At 39.1% G+C, this 21,738-nt stretch overlaps 1 protein-coding gene across 1 annotated transcript in view; it reads left to right on the top strand.

The window, feature by feature from the left end:
* Positions 1–13,442, top strand: part of LOC139742174 (protein MTSS 2-like) — a gene marked incomplete at its 3' end in the record, with an annotated part of 94,808 nt that extends 81,366 nt beyond the window's left edge. Inside the window, exons 5-6 of the mRNA XM_071652748.1 lie at positions 1,106–1,197; positions 13,344–13,442. Coding sequence (XP_071508849.1) covers positions 1,106–1,197; positions 13,344–13,442 — 191 coding nt within the window. The remainder of the gene's footprint in view (positions 1–1,105; positions 1,198–13,343) is intronic.
* Between the last annotated feature and the right edge of the window lie 8,296 nt (positions 13,443–21,738).

Here is a 21,738-nt window from a genome sequence, read left to right as displayed (position 1 = left end):
TGTTCGCCGATGCATGGAAAGTCGTCGGCAGATGGGAAACATGACATTCATAATGTATCTTAACCAAGAAGAAAGCCTAATTGAACACTCCCCCCTCACATACACCATCGTGGTCTGACGTCCATCTGATCTTACCTGCCGCGGCGCGGAGGATCAAGCAAGGGAGGGGAATACATCTGCCCATGACGGAAGCGGAGCTCAGTCAATTAGTTGCCGGGCAACGGATAATTAATAAGGAGATGTCTTCCAGACGCATGGGGTCGCCACTCATCTCGGATGAAGGGGATATAGTCCACACAGGGCTGGGTGGAAGGTGTGGGATGGGTTCTTGTCATGTGAGGTGTGCAAGCTGCTCCGGGGTGGCTTATGCAATATGTCAATCTTTCACATGATCTTACGTAGTTAAATATCCACAGCTTCCTGTCACCCAGTGTTAACATCAAGTATCAAAGTGTTGTTGTTGTTTTCTCTGTATCCTCTATGTAATACTCCATTGGTATCCAGGAACTGATATTCTACTTTTCCGTACACGTATGTACATGTTGGTAATCTCCACTCACACCCATGGACACACACAGCAGCATCTGCTTATGTAACCCCAACATGCTGTCTCGTACAGTGACCTGTTATTATCTTAGTGTGCCGTGTGGTATCCATGCAAATATGGGTGATAACAGGAAGTTTAAAAGTACTTGATGTGGAGGGAAATTAGAGTCATCATCAATGGAGTTAGGGAATCAAGTATGTACAGTACAAAGTGGTGGTGCCCCGTGGGAACCCCTAGGGTAGAGCCCAGATATGCCAAATTAGCTAATTTTCATAAATGTTAACATCTTCATCATCTTCTTGCAAAACTTGGCAGGAATTATGAATGGGAGGAGGCAGTGCCTCTCTTTCAGCTTGGTGGCGGTGCCTCAGGTGGCCTCTAGGGTGGGGCCCAGTCATCCAAAATCAATCCCTGTGAATCTGAAAATTTTCCCAATAGTTTGCCTCGGGTGTTGCGCCCTAGAGATGAAGTGCACTGCTCAATTGTGCAGTGTAACAACATCTTTCAGATCTTGCAAGAATGCTTTCAGTTCTCTCCCTCTCCTATGTTTTGATGCAGCTCCATCATGGAATATCTGGTAGCTCCCCTTCAGGAGAAGATGGAGGAATGGAAGAAGAACACAACACAGCTCGACAAGGACCACACCAAAGGTTAGTATGGGTGTGGCTGGTAGAACGTCCACCGAAGAGCAACCTACGTTGGCTTCAGTGTGTACATGACAGAGTTGTTTTGCACCTTTTTTGCAAAGCTCTGTTTAGCAGATTCTGCTACCCTGTTAAGCAGATTCTGCTGTGTAGTATATATTACATATGCTGCGGTTTTGTTATAGTTGCTGTTATTGTTATCAATATTATGATGTTAATAATGATGATGATGATGTTGTTGTTGCTGGTGATAATGATGATGATAGTTAGTATTATTTTTATTATCATTATTACTGTCATCTTCCTGAAGTCATCATTACTGCTAGTGCTATCATCATACTGTAATCACCATAATCATGACAGTTGCCATCGTCCCAATAGAAGGTGATCTTACTGCAGTATGAAGTTGTGTATACTTAAGATCATTTACAGTCTAATTTCTAATCTTGAATGCTCTATGCTTTATTTTTAGGCATTAAAGAAAGCTACTGAAAAGCAGAACACAGTGTGCTTTTTGATGTTTCATACATACCCACATGCACACTTACACAGGCCCATACATTTCTCACTTAATGTCAACAGAAACAGGCAAAAACACTTTGTATTGATCTGAGAGTTGTTACACTTGTGACCTTCTGGTTTCGAGCCAACAGAATGTGATCTATTTTCTCACATAGTTCCCTTGACAAGTCAGACGTAGGGGTCACCCTTTTGGGGCTGCTGCTTTGGTTGTCATCTCATAACCTGAAATGTTTGCAAGATTTCTGAGTAGACATGATTATCGACACCTTTACAATAGTGTTTCCTTCAGGATCTGTGAGGAAGGTTGTAGTTAATCTTTAATAAGCAACCTATAAAATTTTACCCTTCTTAAGGTTGTATCTTTCATTATTAGCTTTAGATGTGTTCTGAGAAATAAGGAGAATTAGCTTCATTTTATTTTTTTTATTTTTTCCTTTTTTTTAAAATACAAATGTCGAGGACAAAACAGAAGATGTCAGTGTACCATTGCTTACATATCGTCGGTTGAGAATGGTAAGGGTGTTAAGTTGCCACTAAACCCATAGTATTCAAGACAACTTAACGCCCTTCTCATTCTCAACAGACGATATTGTGTCTTATCCTTCAATAGATCCCTGGATCGTTTCCTTTTCTCCCTTTTGACAAGAGTACATTTCAGTGCAACTTTTTTTCTTTACTGATGGCAGAATGTTTGAACAGTCATTCTTATTCTGTTGTCTCGGAATATACATTACACCAACTCATAGCAAGATGTGAACAAATGTTGTAGGATTATTTGAAGAATCAGGCTAAACTTACAAAGTGCACATATAGAAGATGCGTAGCTGAGCTACAGGGTTTGCAAGTATGATCCATGACTGTTACAGTGGTGGGCAGTAACATTGTGGAGCTCATCAATCATCTTGAAATCACATTATCTTGACTATCATCACTCCACATTGTCATGACCTTAGATGTCTGGCATCAGTTCCAACCCTCCTTTCCCCCTGCTCCCCCCCCCCCCCCCCCCACTTCCCCCATGGGAGTGGACCCTGAGAGACATGATGTGCCACTGGGATCTTGTCATTTGAAAGGAAACCAAAGAGAAATGTGGATTGAGTGAAAGCAGCAACATTAGTAGAACATGATAGGGCCATTCTCATTGCAGGTGAAAACTCGCGATATTAGAAAAATCGCGAAGTTACGGTGGAAGTTGCCTAGCAACTCTCACTAAACCATCGCCTGAAAAATCGCAAGACGGAGTGCAATTTTTCTAACTTCGAGCGAAACCTCGCATGGAGTTTTGCAATGAGAACGCACGCAGCAGAAATATCGCGATATTACTCACGTGACTTCAGTATCCGCTTGACCCCAAACAAAGTCCGAGCACGTGATTGGAGTAAACTGGGCATGCTCTGTACGTCATGAAAGATCGCGATTGTTGGCACCAGAGCTAACTTCGCAATGTTTACCTGCCAATGTGGACACAAAGGTAAAACACTGCGAGTTTTTCATATCGCGATTTTTTGCAATGAGAATGGCCCTATTAGTGAAAGTTTGAGGAAAATCTGACAATCGATGTAAAAGTTTTGAATTTTTAACCTGTTTAGGACGAGTCCAGAGTATACTCGGGCAGGGGTCTATGGGAAATGCATGTTGTAGCAATACCAGTCCTTCCTCAACGGGTAAAGTTTTGGTTTTTTTAACGGCTGGATGAGTATATATATGCTTCATAGAAACTGCGCAGTATAAATTCATGATTATAATCATAATTATGAGGAGACTGCTTGAGTTTATGACATCATGTGTGGACAACTATTATAAAGAAAATATAAAGAAAATTAAATGATTTCACTTTTCTAGCATAATGGAAGAGCGCTTGACTAACCGCTTTCTGAAAGTAGGGGGGAATAATTACTACCCTTAAACTTTCACTAATGTGTTCTACTAATGTTGCTACTTTCACTCAATCCACATTTCTCTTTGGGTTTTGGTTTCCTTTAAAGAATGACCTGATCTGCTCCAATGTGCTGTCCCCCCCCCCCCCCCCCCCATCAACATGAATGAAAAACAAGAAAGAAATGAATTAGTCCCACTCCTGATTGTTGCAATGCCATGGTCTTCTCATCGACCAGACTCGTGCTTTATTGTCACATGAACCATCATCAAAATCTGACTCAGTGTGGGTGTCGTCAGACCGACAGCCGACTTTGGTGTAATCGGCGCATCAAATGAGAATTGTGCCCGTGCTTGGAAATGTGAACTTAGAGTCTACTCCCAAGGTAATCCCGAGGAGACACAATATGCTGAAATTAAACAAAAGAAGCAAAAGCTATGGACAACTGAAAGATCGTTGTTACATGATATGGTCTTGTTGATGGTGTGTGGGAGGGTATGGGATGTGGGAGGATGTTAAATTGATGGTGTTGACAAGGGCACTTTATGTGTGTTGCGGTATACTGCATTTGCAAAACTTATTAATCATTTAACAACTTTACCAAATGACTTGAAAAAAAAAAAACCAAACACACACACACACACACACACACCAAATGTTGGAAGTTCCATTCATCAAACGTTTCCCCCACAGTTGTTCAAACGTGATCCCTTGGCTTTCACCAGCCTGGCAAAGCTGGAAGGCAATTTATATCATATTAGCATCCAATGGATAAACACAAAACTGGGGGATTGTTTCCGGGATTGAGTGTGTAGTTTCCCTAGGGGAGCATCGTGTCAGCGAAAGGGGGTTACATGAAGATGGGGGAACAAATTTATCAGATTCTGGGGGGAGAGATCTGGCAGTGTGCTTTTCATACAGCATCCTCTCATCTCACCTGGTGAGCATGTAACAAAGGTTATCTGGGGGTGGGGGGGGGGGGGGGGGTGTAAAGAGAACGGATTGCCAGGTGTTTAGAAGATATGGATCTCAAGAATAGATATACTCCTTGTAGCTCTGGACTGGAATTTGCAGAGAGGGTGCAAATGGTAGTCTGCCATCGGGGTGAAGGTGTGTTAGGAGCCACTCTTCCCTTTGGGTGATGAGGGAGAGATAAGGATGATGGAGTTGAATTTCCATATATCCATTTCCATTTCATGTAATTGTTGAAGAGTAAGGACAATTTAGGATGGATTTATTTATGTATTTGTAAGTTGTGTGTTTATTTATGCACATATAGATATGATCTATCTACCTATTTATCTGTCTATCCATCTATCTACCTATCTATCTATCTATTTAAACTTAACTAATCTGAATGGTGGGAAAAAAAAACCCCAGAAAATAATACTTGTTTGTAGTCATTCTATTTTGAAATACATTGCCTGGGCATGTGTTATGACCTTCTGCATTGATTTGTGTAGAGAGGAGAATATGCATGTGATTATCTTACAGATATGACAGATATAAACACAGTCAAAATGGTCTCCAACCTGTTTATAGTGGCAACATGTAAAGGACACCTGGGGGGTGTTTCATAAAGCTGTTCGTAAAGTTACGAACGACTTACGAGCGACTGGTGATCAGTTCTTGTGCTGCATTAGAAATTCTGATAAGTATAGCACATCATCAGAACTGATCACCAGTCACTCGTAAGTTGTTCGTAACTTTACGAACAGCTTTATGAAACAGGGCCCTGTACTGTTTACCATTGGGAGCAGTGATTTTAAAAAAAAAAAATGACATATCACATTTGATGCATATTGTAGGTCAGTTGTATCACAAAACATTCCACCATGTACAAATTTCAGAGTAAAGTTTAAATTACAAGGAGATATCACTGTTTTTCTAAATAAACTATCACTGTAGACAGTTTAGTCTAGAAACATTTTTATTATAACTGTTGATCACATTTGGAACACTTAACATTAATTGTACTTATTCAAATTTCTACATTGGTTGTTTCTGTCCCTAACCCACATTTTAGAAATATTATGAAGCACTAAAGCTGGGTTTTTGTTTCATATGCAAATATGGTAAATTATGCCTTAAGCATCTACAGTATGCAGCCTTTATAGCTCATTTTCATGTGTTAGAGTCATTTATTTTTAATGGAATATTTGCTGTTAAACAACACTTATTAGCAAGAAGGAAAGCAATAATCATATCTAATATCTAAGGAAGCTTCTGGTCTGAAAAGAATTGATAGTAAGGTGTGCATGTGAGATTTTGTCGTCACTTGAGAAACAGAAAGGCTTAAGTACTGCATATTGGCCCTTTAGATTACTTGATATCGGTTTAATAGGCGGTAGGACATGAATGCCAAGCGCTAATATTATAATGTATTTTGTGTGTGTGTTCTCAAGGGATGTTGTTATTAGAATAGTAGGAGTGGGACGGGAGAGATTGAAATGTCTTTCTATGGAGTAGAAGCAAAAGGGTGTTAGTATTTATGATAAACCTATATGTATCTGGAATCTGGTAGTTCAGGAAGTTGCCTGACAAACCATGCACATGTTACCCTTTATGTCGCTTAGTGGCTTGTAAACCTTGTAGAGTGTCTCTGCACATATGATACAACAGTGGGCATGGTGAGATCCCCACTTTAGTGAGGGATTATTTCCTTCTTAGTTTTTGAGTGGGAGGTGATCAAAAAGAAGGTGTGGAGAATTTTTAAATGAAGGAAGTTCATCACAGTGTGCCATTTAGAGAGAAGGGTATATAGTAATACAAGGTGTATCCTTGGTAGATGGAGAGAAAGAGAAAAGATGGGAGAGTGGCAGGTTTGCCACAGAGCTTCTTGTAGACCGTCTTTGATGGTGTCAAAAGGATAGGTGAGGGGGTGGAGAAATAGATGTGAAACCTTGGTAGTGGTGGATGTTGTATAGGATTAGATGGGTAATTGTGGCATCTGGGAGGGAGAGAGTTAAGGGAACATGGGGATTGATAATTGCATGGCAGATGAGTGTTAATGACTTTGGAAGTGGGTGCAAATGGGGGAGGGGGAGGGAGAGATTGTTGGCGTGGTGAGGCCTTGTTAGAGGGCAAGAGAGCCAAAGGAAAGAGAACCTTGTAATAAGAAACTCTGACTGGTGCTCTTTTTTTTTTGCAGAATGAAAGCAGTGGGTAGACATCGAAAGGTGTGAGAAGTAGTGGTGTTATTCCCTTTACCACTGCTGGGAATGTTCCAGAACATTATCGTCCACAGTGGTTGGTAGAAGTAGTGAGCAGAATGACTGCAGTTTGTTTGTTTGTTTGCTTGCTTGCTTTTCAAGTGAGGTCTTACAGGGAGGAATTCATGGCTACATTGGGCACATTTAAAGGGGAATTTACCCCCAAATATAAGTGTGGATTCAAGGAATGCATAAATTGTAGAAGAACCTATCAGTGAAGTTTGATGAAGATTTGACAAGTTATGAATTTTCAAAGATTTGTTGTCTCAGCCATAAATGCTCAGTGACAGAGGACTGTATCGGGAGACTGATTTCTTTACAGAAAGATATATCAGGTCATTCCACTGTGTTAATATTGGTGGACTTGCAAAAGCTTCTACTGACTTTCAAGGCTTGATTCGGCTTCTGCGTGATCCTTTCAAGGATTTGCCAAGAATGAGCTCTGTTGTAGTATTTTCACCATAGTGAAGGAAAAACTTTGATGTTGATACTGTCATTCAGAGCATGGTGAGATCTGCTATAGAGATGAATTTCAAAAAGGACCGATCGTCAAATTATTTGGTTTCCAATTGAGGCTCTCTATTCTTTTGTCACCTTTTCAATGATTTGCTCATGTTTTTACTCCATATCCATGGAGATTGTTTTTACTTTGCAATAAATCTGGATTACTCAAAAAGCGGGCAATTTGTCGCCATTACACAATAACAAAAAGATGTGTGTGTTCTTGCGAAGATGCAGAGACAGGAGATGAGAGCTTGAGTATCCTCACTTAGGGATTACCCTCAGAGCCTTAAACTACACAGCATCTAATGGAGCTAATGTTTCTCTCCCTCTCAGCCAGCAATGTGATACTTTAATCACAAATCAGTTCCTGCCCGTCGTCAGCGTTCCATCTTCCAACCGATACCTCATCCCCCCAAACTCTCTGCTCCCAGATTCCCTCTCCTTACGCGAGTGACTAACGCGGGACGAATTCGCCGACAGTGATGCATCTCGTTTTACGACTCGCACAGCATCTGCTACATACATCAGTAGCTATGGGAGGGAAGTTAGGCAGGGGGTAGCTGCGCTATCTGGTGTGTGTATGTGTGTGTGTGTATGTTTGTGTTCAATCTCCTCGTAGACAGGGGGATTCAATATCTGCAGAAGATAGCGAAGTATTGGAAATATTGCCCTTACATGACGGGGTCACAGCAATCAGTGCCACGAACTATGGTAGATGAAAAAATTCAGCACAAAGCCGGGAGCAAAGTGAAATTGGTGGAATCATGCATTGTACAGTACAGTGGGATGAGGTTATCCAGGCAGACCATTTTTTTTTTCTTTCTATGCTCATCATATCTGCTATTGACTGTGTATTTCCAAATAGGTGTTAATGGAAAGGATTCATATCATCATAACTTGAAAGTCATGACAAAATCTATCATAGCTTCAGTTCACCAAAGCAGACAACATAGTGATTTAGGTCCATGACATTTTGTGATGTCCCCTTTGCCACTTAAAAAAAAGTAAAAGAAAGGGCATATATCAGTATACAAGTATCGGTACAATGTAAACTTCATTCTAAAGACTCACATGATGCCTTCTAGCATTTGTAGGACCTACTTTCCACATCTTTATGTTATGATAGAGCTCTATCCTTTCCATACTTTGCAGATCACCAGATACCAGATATGATTTCGAAACCTTTCCGACATGTGAGGGAAAGCAGTACACAAACTGATGTTCAGCTGCTGTGGGAGATCATTCATAATGCAGTCCCATCTATGCATTTTTAAGTGTGCCCATTACCCTGATGTATAGACCTGTAGACATTGTGTTGTGAGGCAGGCAGTCAATTAATATTTGTAGATTATTTTGAATGACTTACAAAAAGATAAAAATTCATAGCTATTCCTTCCAATTTTGGTATCTGGTACATATGCATGTCGGCACAATTATGGGCCATCAATGCAAACGATGAGAGCCGGACACGTGGAATGGTGGTCAGAGAAAGAAACTTAATTGGATAATGGCAGATGTGTTTAGTCTTAATTCCTGGATCAAATTCAAGAAAATTGTAGTCTTCTTTTTTTTATCTGATTCCAGATTTAGTTAGTGGCCCTATATAACTTACAAGCTTTATGATGAGACCTTCGAATCTGCGAGTAGGGCCTACTGCTTAATGCCCTTAATCTAATAACCCAAGTGTTTACATCTTCAATTAAATTTGGGTGACCAATAATTGAGTGCTACATTTGTCAGAATCATCAATCAAGAAAACTTAGATGGAAGGTACATTGCAAAACGAACGTAATCAGGTAGCAGTATTTGATGCCATAATTGATTTTACCGACTGTCACAGATCATTCTCTGCTATCTAGCTTTTTGGTCCAACCTCAAAGATGTTGTAAGAAAAAAAATAGTAGCAAATTTGATTGATGGGTATTTTTCAGTGTTTTATCATATTATATTCACCACATATTTTATCTATTTGTAAGTTTCCTTATGTCTCACCAACATTGGCTGATATGAAGTAGCTGATAAATGGATACTTGGGGTTTTAGCACAGTATAGGCTTGGTTTATAGGCCCAGACCCCCAATGCATGGTTCCTTATTAGTGTTTGAAAAACAACCAAACCAAACGACAACAGCATGAAGGCTGCAGAGTGGTACAAAGTTTCTCTTTCAACCTCTGTGAGCGAAACCGAATCTAGAGCTCTCTAGACGACATCTGCCTAAACGTGAGTCTTCCGTGTCAACTTTGATTACCCTGGTCTTGAGAACGGTATGCTGCGTGGAAGGGGGGTGCGGAAAAGGGCACAACTACTGAATTCTCAATTCTAGGCAGACTTTATTACATTCCTGGCTTAATGTGAGAAACTCTCCATACACTAATAATGCCCTGGATGTGATGGGATCTATATAGGACGTGACACAGTCCCCCACCTGTTTTGCAATTACGACAGTTTTGCACACGATCGAGTCTTTCATTTTTAAGACCCATGGAAGATTTTACAGCCTAGCAACGTTTCACAAGAAATCAGCGAGAGTATTCTTGGGAGACATTGTCTTGAAAAGCCAATCTGCTCTGCATTTTGAATAAAAACCAGTACCATTCTTGACAGTATGGACCAAAGAAATACGGGATGGATTCCCTTTACTGACTCCCTCCTTAACAGGACTCAAACATCCAAACTATCAAGACAAAAAAAGAAAGAAGGAAAAATCCTACAAAAGAAAGAAATTTAGGTAAATTTTGTCATTTCAAAGGTTCATTAATTTGAACATGAAATATGGTTGGTTAGGTTCGTTAATCCAATAATGAAAAGAGGTTTGTAATTCTGAAGGTTCGTTACTACACACCTTTGTTTTCAGTGTTGGAATAGAAAACTGCATTTCATTTTTGGATTAACCAACCTTTGGAGCAATAAACGTTATTTCATTTTCGGATCAATGATCCTGTGGAATAACTAACCATTTCATTTTCAGACTAACAAACATTTCGAAGAACAAACCTTCTGAATAATGCCACATATGTCTCGATCAATGTACCCTATTTTATTTTCAGATTAATGAACATCTAAGTAGGCCTATATGGAATTTGTGTGTATTTTGGAATAACCAACCTTCATAATAATGAACCTCATTTCATTTTAGGATTAATAAACATTCAGAAGAATGAACATCACCCAAATGGTAGGTCTGTACTTAAGTCGTGATCATTCACCCATTTTCCCTTAAATTTGGACAGAGTAGTGCGAAGTGAAAAATGCCTTGTCCATCATTAGGCGAGGAAAAAGCAGTTGGAATGCATTTGAGATTGAGCATTGAAATGAATGGCAAGAGGGAATGATTTTGACAAAATAAATTGTGATGAATAAGCTTGTTGAAGCTTGTTCTCCTTCAAAAATTTCATCCATTTTCATGACAACTGGAAATCAGCCTCTTCAATCACTCAAAGAGGATTGGGCCCGCGGCAGCACTATGAAGGGTTCCTGCTTGTATGCAAACCTTGAATCATAATAAGACTGTGGATGAGTATACTGCCTTTATAAAATCCTTCAAACTCCTCAAAGTTTGTGGTCGTAAGAAATAACTGCAGAAGTGATTTTCATGTTAAAACATTCCTCGGAGGGTGAAGCCTTCTTTTGCATCGTGGAGCTCTTGATTTCCCATGTTACATAACATTGGATGACTATTTGTCCTGTCTGCCGTACTGACTCACAAAAAGTTCCTGCAACTCTTCCGTCATATGAAATTCATCATAGGGCATCTTTCATCCTCAGAAGGTTAATGAGTTTTCAGACATTAAATAGGCATCTTGTAATGATACTGTATGTAGGGAGTATGCTAATCTGTGTACATGTGCTGTGTGTCATTGTACGTTTCTTACTTTTCTGATGTTCAGCAGGAGAAAAGATCTGCTACATGTATAAGAATATGATGCAAATTGTAGGCCTTTCGCTCTGTGTAACATACCTATCATGTTTTCCAACACTGCATCTCAACAATGTTGAAGTGTCAAGATGAAGATAAAGATGGGAGGCCCGTTCACAGACATGTGAAATGAACAGATTTTACAAATTGAATTTTGCAATGCGATGTGAAAACCAATGATACTTGTGCGTGAAATGGGCCTAGCGTTTTGCCCAGATGAACCCAGCCCCTTGTCGGTGGTGCTCCTGCTAGGTTTTGTTTCACTGTTTTCAGAATGGACAGCTGGCTGACCCGGAATAAGGAATACATGATTACCCATCTGTGAAGGTCCTCAGGAGGTTGCTCAGTTTGCCCCACCCCCCCCCCCCCCCATTTTCCTTTCCAAAAGCAGCCTCACCAGCTGGTATCCTTATTCCCGTCACCCCACACGTGTCCAGCGGCAGTTGGCGAAAGTTTTCTCTTTCTTGCTTTTGGTTTTCGTTTTTTTCGCTCACTGCCTCCTGCCCACATGTCAAGGATGATGTGGAACCCTGAACCATGAAATGGTTTTAGCAGGGATGACCAGCCAGCCGGTCTGAGAGCACATGTGCGTTTGTGTGTGAGCGTGTGTGTATGTGTGTTTGTGTGTGTGTGGGTGTGTGCATGCGTGTAAGTCTGTGGAATAGGCTGTCACGTGGTTTAGACTGAATGCTTGAATGAATAAAGTTCAAGTGAAGGGTCACAGACCCATGATGATGGGTGCATACGTGAATGTGATGTGCATCCAATCAACACAGCACAAATTTGAACTTGATACCAATAGCTCTAGGTATTAGAGCACTCATGAACAAATCATGATTACTGTAAAAGTGGATATTTTGGCACGACTAATTTTTGGCGCTTGGCCGGGTGAGAAGAGTTTCGCGTGTTTTTAATTCCGCGGAATCAAGACATCACGCACAGGAACACGTGGCAAGCAAAAATATTTGCGTGCTTTTATTTTCGCGCTAGTTTCTCGTTGTGCGAAACGCGCGAAAATTTCAACACCTCGAAAATTTCCACTTTTACAGTATGTCTCAGTCAAACAGTTTACGTCCTATGATTTTGTCAGTATTTTGGATGTGAAACTGTAATGAAAAGTGTTGTTCATGATTTCTAGTCAACCTTGGCCTGATATCAGTCAACATACAGGGCTCGACACTTGTTTCTTTTCCTTGGCGGCCTGAAAAAGAAATGTAGTGGCCTGAAAAAGAAATGTAGTGGCCTAAAATAAAAGGTAATATAAACATTCATTTTGAAAATTTGATGGCCCGACATCAACTTCTAGTGGCCCTGGGCCACCGCTGATGTCGAGCTCTGACATATCTACAACATGCCAAATGTTGACCTATCCATTTCAGATGTGTCATTCTTACAGTGCTTTATATCAAAATGGACTTTAAACGTATAAATTTATTAATAATAAAATACAGTAGATATATTATAGGTACATTATTAGTTAGAAAGGGAAAGAGGATGTAGACCTGTATTAACTTGCCTGCCCTCAATCATTGCATTTTATTGTTTTGATCTCTCTTTGAGAATCAGCATTAAATATGAAAATCAGCAAAATATGAATATTACTACATTCATATTTTGGAAAAGATAAGTGCTGATTTTGTTTTGATTTCAAAGATACGTGTGTTTTTTTTCCCATTGAAGTATGAGCATTAAAATAAGGGGAAAAGGTCAGAAAGAAAGCAGATTCATGTCCATAAACTAGTTGTGCTATAAACTGAATCTATTGGGATATCTGCCTTTGCCTGTGCATTATCACAGACCATTCTCACCAAAGCTGCAGTGACAGCATCCAGGAGTGCGACACAGATGTGGGGGGAATTCGACCCAAATACCGATGGCAGAAACAATTGGAGAGATAATTCAGAAGCGAAAGAGAGAAAAAGAAAAAGAAAAGGAGAGCGAGAGAAGTTCCTTGCATGAGAATGAGGATGAAATCAAGAAATTGGAGCATTAGGGACAGCCAGGTTGTCTGCCTTCTGCGGCCTTGAGTGTTTCTTCCTTTCACTCTCGATGTCTTTTATGTCACACGCCTGCATCCAATGTCTCACGCTCCCATTCTGTTCTCTCTCATCTCCCTCTGCAGAGTACAAGAAGGCAAGGCAGGAGATTAAGAAGAAGTCATCCGACACCATCCGACTCCAGAAGAAAGCCAGAAAAGGTGGGTTCCTCGACAGTCAGAAAGGTACATACACCCGATCCTGAACTTTGCGAGACTACCTGTACCGCACCATCGTACTCCTGGCTGTAGCACTGTCCAGCTACTCTTCTTCTGGAAAGCCTGAACTTTTTACATCTTTCCTCCTTTTTTGCCCTCTTGTTTCTTAAAGGGAGGCAGTCCTGAGAATTTTCAACGTATGATAATTGAGAAGAGTAAAAAATATGCCCTTTCACCAATTTATACACGTGGAAAGCAAACACTGTCTCTGTACGTGATTTAAAAAAAATAATTCCTGCAAGCGATTTGTAAAAGCCTGCAAAAAGGTGCAACGTCATTGATACCCAACTCACTAAGTTGACAGCCGTGCCTCAGAAAACCAATTTAAGTGTTCAAAATGATCATATCTGATTTTGTTATAAAATGTGACAATATATGGTTTTATTATTTCAAACAAAATATTTCAAGCTTATTCATATATATAATTGATATAAAAATAAATAGTAAACATGAATTTATAAATAACTAGGGAGCGTACGCATGACGAGTAGAACACGGCTGGGAAGAGTTTTGCCTCGGTGACGTCTGACTCTCTGCCAAGAGTTGCCCATTAGCGTATTCACCATGCAGATTCACACTTTTTCAATCAAAATTTACGAGCTTATTTGATGATTTGAAAGTTTGTTTTTGGTGAAAGTAGTTCATTAGAGGTACCAACAGCAACATATTTTTTTGAAATTCGTGAGGACTGCCTCACTTTAAACTTCTGTGTGACCTGAGGGGGGTTCTTTTTGATTTTGCAATGATGCATCCATATTTTTATCAGGAATATTGGTATCCTTTATACTGTCCCATTCAGCTCTGTTTATCCTTTTCCCCCTTCCCAGTGCATGACTTTTATTTCTCTCTTATTTATCCTTACCTCTGAATCAATTGTCTTGCAGTATTTGCAGCCTGTCATCAAATCAGTATACTTTTATCAAATGTAAATGGCTGGGGCTGATGATATGCAGTTATCATTGACTGATCATTGCAATTTTCACTAGAGACAGCATTGAACTGTATATACACATTATTTTTTTTTAGGTGTTTATATTTCCATGACTTCCCTCAGTCAGTCAATGTTCAACATTAACAACTTTGGGGAAAATATTGCCCCTCATATCAACACAAATGCACTGTGTATAGACTCCTATGGCTAACTTTTTCTGCTAAAACGGGACAACACTTATCTTTCATTTCATCAGTATCATTCTTCATTTGCAAATCCAACCATTTGAGAAATTGTATGACAGATTACAATTTGCTAAATAGTATGCCATGAAATACATGGCATATACATTAAAATAGGTCATGTCCTTACTTTCGTGGAAAGCTCATTCTCTTCTTGGAGTAGTCAAGACTCTAATCAGAAATGTCCAGAGAAGACTTCGGGTAAACCAGTGAATGGTGGATATACCAGGATAACTAAAGTAACTGAGATCCAAAGAAAGCTACAATCTAAAGAAAGAAAGCTATACTACGATCTGAAGTCTCCCAACCATGTTCCGCGAATGATATGTCTTGTGGATGATTCATTCGCACTTGGTAACCCAACCTCTGAAATCCCAGCGAGTGCTTCGCAGAACAGCTGGGTTTGGACAGAAACAACCCCAGCATACCGTGCGGTATTCAGATATATGACACTCAAAGTCATGATCTCACATTCATCTGATATGTTAGACCACCTTCTTTTATTTTTTAGTCTCTATTGATAGCTTTAAATCCTGCATGCCATTGCTGGAACACCCAGTGGAAATTTAGGGAATGATTAAAGAAAGTTGATAGCATACCTTTCAGAAAAAAACATCAACAAATATCATCTATCTGTGATTTACAAGAGATCTTGTGTGTGGGGGCGTAGCCCTGGCCTTCTGCAAGACTTTATAAAGAAATACTAGTGCAAGTTTGACACATGATTCTCCACATTTGAATATTGATGTGCAGTCAGTCAGTGACCTCTCCACCTTTCACATCCAGGTATTGCGGAGATCAAGTGGCTGGACTTGAGACTAATGTGAAGTTGATGTATACCAGCATGTGTGTGAGCAGGATCTGTAGAAGGATGTGAGCTTTCAGAGAAAAGAAATGCAAAATTGGAAAGTGGAGGAAGAAACGGGAGAAGCCCAAAAAGCAGAGATGCCAAACCTGCACGAATAGTGTGGTTACACAAGCTGAAAATAGGATTCAGGGAGATTCATAGGGGTATTCCTCTCATCCGTGACTTGATGCAATGAGCGGGATGAAGTGGATGTTCCATTAGCTGGCTTTTCACATATTTCTCCACGGGCACTCTTTTTTTTTTTTTTTGCTGTTCCTTTCTTCTGTTTCGTTCTTTTTTTTCTTTTTTTTTTCTTTTTTTTGGGGGGTCCATTTTTTCTTTTTGTTTTTACACAGGATGCATGTTGAGGAGGCATGCACATCTTGTCAGGTCATGTTCTCGCTGAAGATTGTTATGCTGCAGATGCACGGCTCGATGTTTAATGAAAGTCAGATATATCCGACACGAGAAAGTGACAACGTGGAATATTCATTAGACAGTGATATAAGCTTGTGCGTGTAGGGAAAAAAGGTTTAAAATTCCCTGCATGAGGCCGTAGCTCTTTGACAACTGAAGATAAGTGGAGGGAGCAGATGATTTTTGGAACAGTCAAAATTGTGCCGACAAAGAGAAATAGATTGCAAAGTCTTGAAAGAGGAATATCCTGGATGAAAGCACAACCAAACTCAACTTCCAATTAAACAGAAACAGTCAGGTAGGAAGATTCTATTTAAAGGCCATGTAATTGCACAAGAGCAACAAATATTGAAAGTAGATGCAGGTATTAGTCAGGCTCGTATATCATATCCAGAGTAACTGGTGACAACTTGTGTCTGTAATTAACCCTATTACAGGAAATCAATGGCTCATGTTGTGCTTAAACCTTATATAAATTTTTGAATCCTTGAAGTGGCATTGCAGTTGTTTTTTTTTTTTAACAAATGATGATAACATAGCCAATGAGTTGATGTAAAGCAGAAAATGAAAACAAAAAAGGCTCAGCAAATTCCAGGGAATCTCTATTTCTGCATAGCTGAACTATTTTGTTCTGGATTTTTCCAAAGTTTTTCATTTGGTCTTTGTGTTTTTGTGTTTTTTTTTTTTTGGTTTTCATCATACACATACATCGATGTGTTAGATGTTGGTTGTATTCAACTGATATTATACTCACTTAAAGTTAGATTTGAGTCTTTATCTTGTTTCTCTCACATTTTGTAAAACTCAAAACATTCTGTTTTCATTATTTCAACACTTTTATCGACAAAGGTTGCAGGTTATTGAAAAACCCAGGTAAGCTACTAAAGGAGGTAAACCTCAAATAGAAGTGCAAAATCAAGGAGCACATCATTTGTTTTTCACTGACACTTTCCTCCTTTTTTCACTTTAGTGAGCAAGTGAGAAGTATTCAAAGAAAACATTGGAATGATATGTCCAAAAAAGGGCAATTTGGATGACCCATTTGACACCAATTGAGATGAAGTACTTTTCAACAAGTAGGTCAAAGTTATTACTCATCTAATTTTTGCAAATTTTCACAGTATGTTGCAAATAGCTTTGCATGTTCTCATGGACTAATTGTCTGTGGTATATTCTTTTCTCCTGTAAGTGGGTATTGAAACTTGGCAGCTATATATATCTCGTGTTCACCATGTTTCTTTTATTAAACTTTCAGTAGTTGATGTGCATTTACCTCAAACTAGCAATTCCTACAATAGCTGTCAAAAACAAATTGGCTGTATTTGAAGTGCTGTTCTTTTGATAGATAGATTTTGGATAGAAAATGTTGAGTAGATTGAAACAGAAAGAGAGAGAGAGGAAAGATGAACATCGTGTATTGCAGACTGACCATTTGACATTTGTGAGGTACCTTTTTAAATACACCTATGATCATTTTGAAGACATCCTGGCGGCCAGTAGTCATGGTGATGTTGCGATATAACTATTACAGCAGTAAATCTGTATTGCTGATCACTGAACATGTTCTGGTATCGGTCAGTTTATTGCAGTTGATCCAGGGGTTTGTGTCTGCCATATCAATTCACTCCTATCCCCCGGTGATGACATGATTCGGTCTGCGAGGAATATAAGGGAATACGACATGTTAGTAGTGTGCTGGGTTCTCGCATATCACGCCTAGTCCAGGCAATTCAGACGTCACTTGGTCTTCCTTGAATTGCATGTGAAGAGTGTGCACTCTTGTGGTTGCTGAAGCAGAGCAGTGGACAATTTTAGCCCAGGGTACCTACTTTAGTGCCATTATATGGAGAAAGTATTGCAAACATTGTTGAATTGATAGAGAATTCCAAATGTCACATGGTCATGTAGTCGCTTCAACCAGTCGTTTCAAACAGAGAAGCGAAAACAGAAGGATGTGTAGAATTTACAATGTTATGTGCTATAGAGAGAAGCTGGATAATGTATATGCCATATATTTTGCAAATTACATCAGTGTAGGGTAATTTGTCAATCAGTTGCAATAAAAACTACTCAGTGCAAGAAATCTTTAATTTGAGTAAACACACAGTATCTGCTGTAAGGATAAGAATCAGCACTGGTTGTTGAGCGAAAGCTTGTTGGTCCAGTGCATAAGATGCCTGTCATTGGTCCCCATTCTTAGAGAAAAAAAAAAAGAAAAAAAGGAAAGGGCATTAGACATTGCCTAAATCCTAACATGAGAAGTGATTAATGCAGTAAATATTTAGGTGGTTCTTATTCAGTAGCCCTATGCTGTGCTGAAAACCATAAAGCTGCCAACTTAGTTTCGAGTGTGATGGACTATGGTACATCTTTGTATGTGGAGCCAGTAGCAGTGCAAGGGGCATGCAGCAGCTTGTGTTAGAATTAAAACAATAGGGTCTGAAGTACAGACTAGTCACAGTCATAGGAAGAGGAAGAGGAGGAGAGAGAGAGAGAGAAAAAAAAGTGATAGTGAAGATGCTCCTGATGCGATCACATACCAGGCATTCCTTACATGCCATGCATTCTTTCAGCCCTTCCATTCATCAGAGGGTCTTTGGACTGTATCCATGCCCCTTCTCAGATGGGGATTTCATGTAGGTAGGCCCTGTTCCTATTTCAGCCTATCTGATGCTATTTAGCACTCTTATCTGTGACATTGACCTGTACTTCTACATTACATGCTAGCACAGGAAAAACTTTTGTTTTTTTTGTTTTTTTAATCTCTCTGTATCTAAGGCCATTTGAATGTTTGTTTTACTTAAACTAAACTTTTGGGCGATTCGTGTAAAATGTTGTCCCAAGGGGTTAATTATAGAGAAGTGAAAGTAAATGCCCTTGCCGGTTTTTGTGTTTGTTATGTTTTGTATTTTTGTAATTTTGTATTTATTTTTTTTTAATTCCAGATGGGATGAATAGCATGATAGGGCATGAGAAATGACAAGGGCATATAACCTTGAGTGCACAATGTTTCGGATGTTCACAAAGTTTTCATTGGGTCTGCTCACGATGCTGCTACATGTACTTTTAATAGAAAAAGTGTTTTGATAAGGAAAGAAACAAACACATTTGAAATAAAACAAGTAAATTTTTATGTTGGAGGAAGAGGCACAACTCATTTGTGGATAGTGAATTGTAATTGTATTGATTCAGTTGGCACGTATTAATCTCTTTAAGGTTCTTAGGCAGAGCTTGGTGATTCTTGCATTCATTGATGCGTGGGCAGATCTCTTTCAATATTTAGCCGTGCTGATAATCTGCGGTAGTCAGAAGTGTCTGTCGTGGTGCTTGTGGTCTTCAATGAAGCCTGCTAAATTAGAAAATATCAAACACGGTGTGTAGACACAGGCGATTTCTAGTGGGCAATTTTCATTAATTTAGAATGTACAGTCAGAAGGGCACTTTTGACATTGCAAGTTTGGTGATGATATCATTATACTCATTCCGTGTGCCTATTTGTATAACCAACTCATTTGTGTCCTATTTGTTTGTAAAATTGTACGGGTTGGGGAGGGTGCACAAACAAATCTTTTGGGATTGACAGTGTGAATGACATATGTGTAATTAAAAGTTGCTCATGGAAATGATATTTGGGTGGTTTTAGTGGTAATGGACAAGATATTTGGTTGATATTCAGTGTAACAAATCATTGCTAAGGCTCCTTATTTCTATAAGCTTTAGCCTAAATATCATGGTTTCAAGAAGAAAAGCATTTTGCATATATTAGTATAGTAATTCATGTAACACAAACTAGATTTAGAGGTCAGATTACAGACTGAACTATTTCTGAAGTTGAACATTTAGGAAAACCCCCCGTGAATCCAGGTACTTTCCATTAATACCCATGGCCTCTTTTAGCATTTATTTAATTCACTAATAAATGAAAGTCTGAAAGTGTTAAGAGAGAGGAAATTTAGAGTTGTCAAAATTTGATTTACTGAGACTTATTGCCTATTTGCTCTGATACAAGGAATTCTTGAAATGAATTTGTTCTTTATCATAAAACGTTTAAGAGAATTAGTTTTTAGATACCACCACCACCACCACAAAAAAGAGATTTAGAGTTGTCAAAATTTGATTTACTGAGACTTATTTCCCATTTGCTCTGATGCAAGGAATTCTTGAAATGAATTTGTTCTTTATCATGAAATATTTAAGAGAATTAGTTTTTAGATACCACCACCACCACCACAAAAAAGAGAAGAATAAATAAATAAAATGAAAATAAATAAATAAATAAAAAATCCAAGGGAATGTTCTGATGGAATTCAAAGTATCAATTGTTCTTCCCTCTCATTTATCTTGATTGACTGGTTTTCTGTGATTCTGACAACTTAAAACGTTGAAAAGGATATTAATTCCATGAAGAGTGTTACAGAAGGTTTAAACACATTCTGCTATTCTCCCTTCTTCCATTTTTTTTTCTCCCATTAGAGGCCATATTCTGTGTAGATTTGAGAGACCCATACAGCGTCTTTACAAAAGAGGAGATTAGAAATGTGTAGCTAAGACTCAAGAGTCGCAAGAAAATTTTGTGTATGGGAGGCAATGCAGAGACTTTTGTGAGTCACCAATAGCATGGTGTGACTAGGAGGAGGAGAGATTGAGAGTTTGTGGCTTCAAGGGGATGGCTAGTACCTGATCTAACGATCACCCCGACACTGTACAGGCACACTAACCTGGAAACATTAAACTGCACATTACTTGAATATGAGACCATTCTGAAGCAAACAATTTTCACACAACAATAGATATATGATGTACTCTTAAATGAATCCCACAAGAATTTGAACAGTCATCCCTCAGCATTCCCACTGATTCCCACTGATCAGGTACTAGCCATCCCCTTTAAAGGCATGATTTACCATTTGCAGATGAAACAAAAACCCCGCATTAGTGCTTTAAAATAGTTCTAAAATGTGAGTTAGGGATAGGAACAACCACTGTAAAAATTTGAATTGGTAAAATCGATGTTTAGTGTTGTTGAATATACAAAATGTGAACAATAGTTATAATAAAAATGTTTCCAGACTAAATCGTCTTGAGAAAAATACAGATATCTCCATGTATCTTAGGCTTTATCACGAAAATTTGATAGGATGTTTTGGGGTACAACAGACCTACACATATGTCATATCTTGAAATTTTTTAAATCACTGTTCCCAAAGGTAAACAGGACCTTTAAAGTAAGAAATGAAAAATTAGGAATGGCTTAGTGTAGAGTGAAACACAAAAAAAGGGTAAATCTCAAATTTGTGGTTTGTTGGGCAAAGATACCTTGAATTGATTTGATTGCATATTGGGCGAGAGGCGTGCCTGCGTCGATTCTGGACTTTCGGACCAGAAAGCCTTGCTTGATTCCAAGTAGAAAAAAAGAGTTGCAGGAGAAAACCCCATAGTGGAGACAGGATGTATAAAGGAATGTTTGTGGAACTGGCACGACTGTGGGCAGTCAGTCCCGTCGTGGCGCGACGGCCGCAGCCCATGCGTGAAAATGTTCTCGAGGAAAACGGCACGAAGCGAGACTGGTAATTCAATTTGTCTATTGTTGAGAGGGTCCATTCCGCGACATCGTAAGCCGCCACTGCTTTCAGATGATCTTTTGTATGTGTTTTAGGAATTCCTATCCCTTTTAAAGCTCTGGTATAGGTTTTTGAGAAAGTCACTATAAAGTGATCTGAAAACTTTCTCTCTTTTTGTTTTCATAATCATGTTATAAAGATGGGTATTATGAATTAATTTAGGACTAAATTACCACAAGGAAAAGGAGAGGAAACTGTCATTCAA

This window comes from Diadema antillarum, unplaced genomic scaffold (genome assembly GCF_040938485.1).
Source record: "Diadema antillarum isolate AM-2024a unplaced genomic scaffold, OU_Dant_1.0 seq00000981_RagTag, whole genome shotgun sequence".
Lineage (NCBI taxonomy): Eukaryota > Metazoa > Echinodermata > Echinoidea > Diadematoida > Diadematidae > Diadema > Diadema antillarum.
The sequence above is the reverse complement of the archived record's forward strand: the minus strand, read 5'-3'. Positions and strand labels throughout refer to the sequence as shown.